This window comes from Dipteris shenzhenensis, chromosome 9, assembly GCF_047967505.1.
Source record: "Dipteris shenzhenensis isolate YYH24624 ecotype China chromosome 9, Dip_SZ_1.0, whole genome shotgun sequence".
Lineage (NCBI taxonomy): Eukaryota > Viridiplantae > Streptophyta > Polypodiopsida > Gleicheniales > Dipteridaceae > Dipteris > Dipteris shenzhenensis.
The window spans coordinates 14,186,049-14,189,090 of record NC_141604.1 but is presented as its reverse complement, the minus strand read 5'-3'; the positions used below and the strand labels follow the sequence as shown (position 1 = coordinate 14,189,090).

Here is a 3,042-nt window from a genome sequence, read left to right as displayed (position 1 = left end):
ATACATGGCACTCACGTTGGACTATGTGAATCCACAATAGATACCCATCCCCTATGACAAACATCAATATGTGCTCGAGTATCTGTGCAACAATTATTTTGGGCATAGCCTCAGCAGAGAACCAGGTGCAACATAGGAATAACACAACCAACTCACTAAGGACACTGAAAGTAAGCATCTCTTCCAAATTTATATTAATTGAAGAAGTAAGAATCAAGCTGTCATTGCCTGCTTGTGCAACATCACACAGCGCTCCGGGTGCTTTCTGAACTGTGAGGCTACCCAAAAGCCACCACCGCACACTCTTACTCTTCATCCGAACTTGAACCACTCTGCAAGTGTGCATCTGCAAGTGTGCACCAAGAACCCCAACTTTGCTCAGTCCCGCATCACTGCGTTCATGCAACTCCAATTGCAACTGCTTTGGAGCTGCTTTGTAGGCTCAACTCCACTCGAACTTGCATGAGTAGTCTCCTGTTGCCTCTTTTGTAGCTTCAACTGCCGATCCTTTTCCATATCCCATTAGCGACGGTAATGGATGCGGTTTCAACCAATCCACCGGATGATGCACAGGCCACTACTCAAGAGGAAGTATCTCTTCAATCCATGCACCATGCGGCAATTGATGTTGCCAGTGCTCTTCTTGTGTAGCTGATCGCTAGAGCTATGACAATTGGCTCGTACAAAAGGGGATCAGGCAAACCACGAAAACGAGTGTGCTTATTATAGAACTTCTCCAAAAATTGATTCGCTTTATTCCACCAAGGAGGGCGAGGAGGTAAGGACATGCTGAAGGAGTGGGCACATAGCTCCAACCAAAAACAAAGAGAGTGCCTTTGCCGCTTCAAAACCTATACCTTTATTTTTGAGCGAACAAAAGCTTCCACAATGTCTTAAGCCAATTCTTCATACTTTGCATGCTAATCTTCCTCAACAGGTACGGACTTCGCAACCACCCCTTTACCCTTGTCCACATTACCACTCCCATGTGTAAAAGCACTCAAACCCATCGGAGTGGAGGATGTCTATACTTGAGGACCACTTTGTGGCATTGACCCAGCACCGGAACCTGCATCACCATCTACCAGATGACTATTGAATAGCAACACCAATTTCCCGTGTTCAAATAGCTTTTTTTTCAATGCCAAATCCACCCTCCTCTTCCGCCTCCATAGTAAGATAATTTCTTTCCATCCGCATATCATCCAACTGATCTAGTACATCCAGATGGAATATATAGACTCCTATGAAAGAAGCATGTCCTCCACTGCAATTCGCAAGCTCGAAACTACGTGCTCGATCGGTGTGATCGCTTCAATTCCAAATGCCAGCTTGAAGGGAGTCAGCCCAATTGTCACCTTGAAGAACGTGCGGTAGGCCCATATGCAGCCAACAACTTTTTATCCCATGCTCTTTCACTAGCAATGAGATGATCCGCTTGAATGTATGATTGGTCGATTTCGCAAATCCATTGGCTTGCAGGAAGTATGGAGAAGACTTCATGTGAATCACCATATAGAGTGGGTACCCGTGTCACTAACTAGCTTGATCGGACAACCAAACCACATGAGCACATCTTGATAGAGGCATTTGGCAATAGAATTTGCGGTGTTATCTTGCAGAGCCCGTGCCTTCACCCATTTGGTACAATAATCAATTGCCATCAGTGTATAACAATTCTGTGTGCGAGCCACAGGTCAGAATGGACCCAAGAATTCTAGACCCCATTTCTGAAATGATTCAAGTGGCAAGATAGGGTTCAATGGCATCTGACCGCGATTGGAGGGTTGACCCAACCGCTGACATAAATCACAACTCTTTGTGAACCATCGAGCATCTTTCTGCATGGTTGGCCACCATAAGCCTTCTTGTAGAATCTTCTTTTCGGTATTTCCCCTGCAAAGTGCCCACCTGAAACCCCACAACATGCCTCCATCAAAACCGCCTCTTGCTGATGAGGTTGAACACACCGTAACAAGGCTTCCGTCAAATGCAGTCGATACAATTGGCCTAGCATTGCTTCAAAAGATCGGCTTCGCAATGCCAATTGCTTCCTTTGATCTCGATTCAGGTACTTGGGCATCACCCCAGTGGCCAAGAACAATAGCATCTCATCATACCAAGACTCCAGGATTTCTGTCGGAACCACCTTGGGTTCAACGTCAATTGGATCTGCCCGAAAGATAGCCACAAGCTCAACATTAGGAAACTCATCTTCCACTCCTGTTGGCATCTCCCCAGACTCTAATCGAGATAAGTAGTCATCCACCGCATGCTGGGACCCTGGCCGATGAATGACATCAAAATCATATTGTTGTAGCAACAACACCCAACATGCCAATCGACCTGTAAGATTTTGTTGTTTCACTAAGTACAACAACGTGGAATGGTCAACATGAAACACAAAGGGCTGTCCCAATAGGTAAGGCTGAAATTTCTTGACTGCATAGATCATTCCCAGTCCTTCTGGTTCAGTGACGGAATAATTTTTCTCAACTGCCAAAAGTCATCAGCTCGCATAATAAACCGGTCGATACCATTTGTCAGCATCCTCCTGCATCAATACATTGCCAATGGCTCTATCCGAAGCATCAATAAACACATGGAAAAAATTTTCCCAATCGGGGGTCATCAACACAAGGGTGCATGAGAGCTGAATTTTAAGTTGCCGGTATGCCTTGTTGCACTCTGCTATCCACAGAAATGCCTTTGGCTCTACATGAGCGAGTGCATTCAAGGGAATGGCCATGTGAGCCAGAAATAATAAATGTCTGCCATGCCATCGGATCTACCCTAGGAACCATAGGCACTCTTTACTCATTGTTGGTACAGGCACTTGCATGATCACAGCCATTTTGTTTGGATCAACTGCAATTCCCTCCGTCGAGATGACATACATAGGGCATAGAGGCAAACCCTAACCCTAACCCTAACCCTAAGGGGTTCACATGTATATCTTCATGTTCATTGTCAATACACTTAGTGTATAGGTAGCTCATAGGTAGCTATATCGTGTGCACTCCTCTCTCTCTCTCCCTCTCT

General features: G+C 45.5%; 1 protein-coding gene across 1 annotated transcript; it reads right to left on the bottom strand.

Moving 5' to 3' along the window:
- Positions 1-1,759: 1,759 nt before the first annotated feature.
- LOC147898242 (uncharacterized) lies at positions 1,760-2,455 on the bottom strand. The gene has a single exon (XM_087379138.1). The coding sequence runs from the start codon at positions 2,453-2,455 to the stop codon at positions 1,760-1,762; it is 696 nt and encodes a 231-aa protein (XP_087235264.1).
- Between the last annotated feature and the right edge of the window lie 587 nt (positions 2,456-3,042).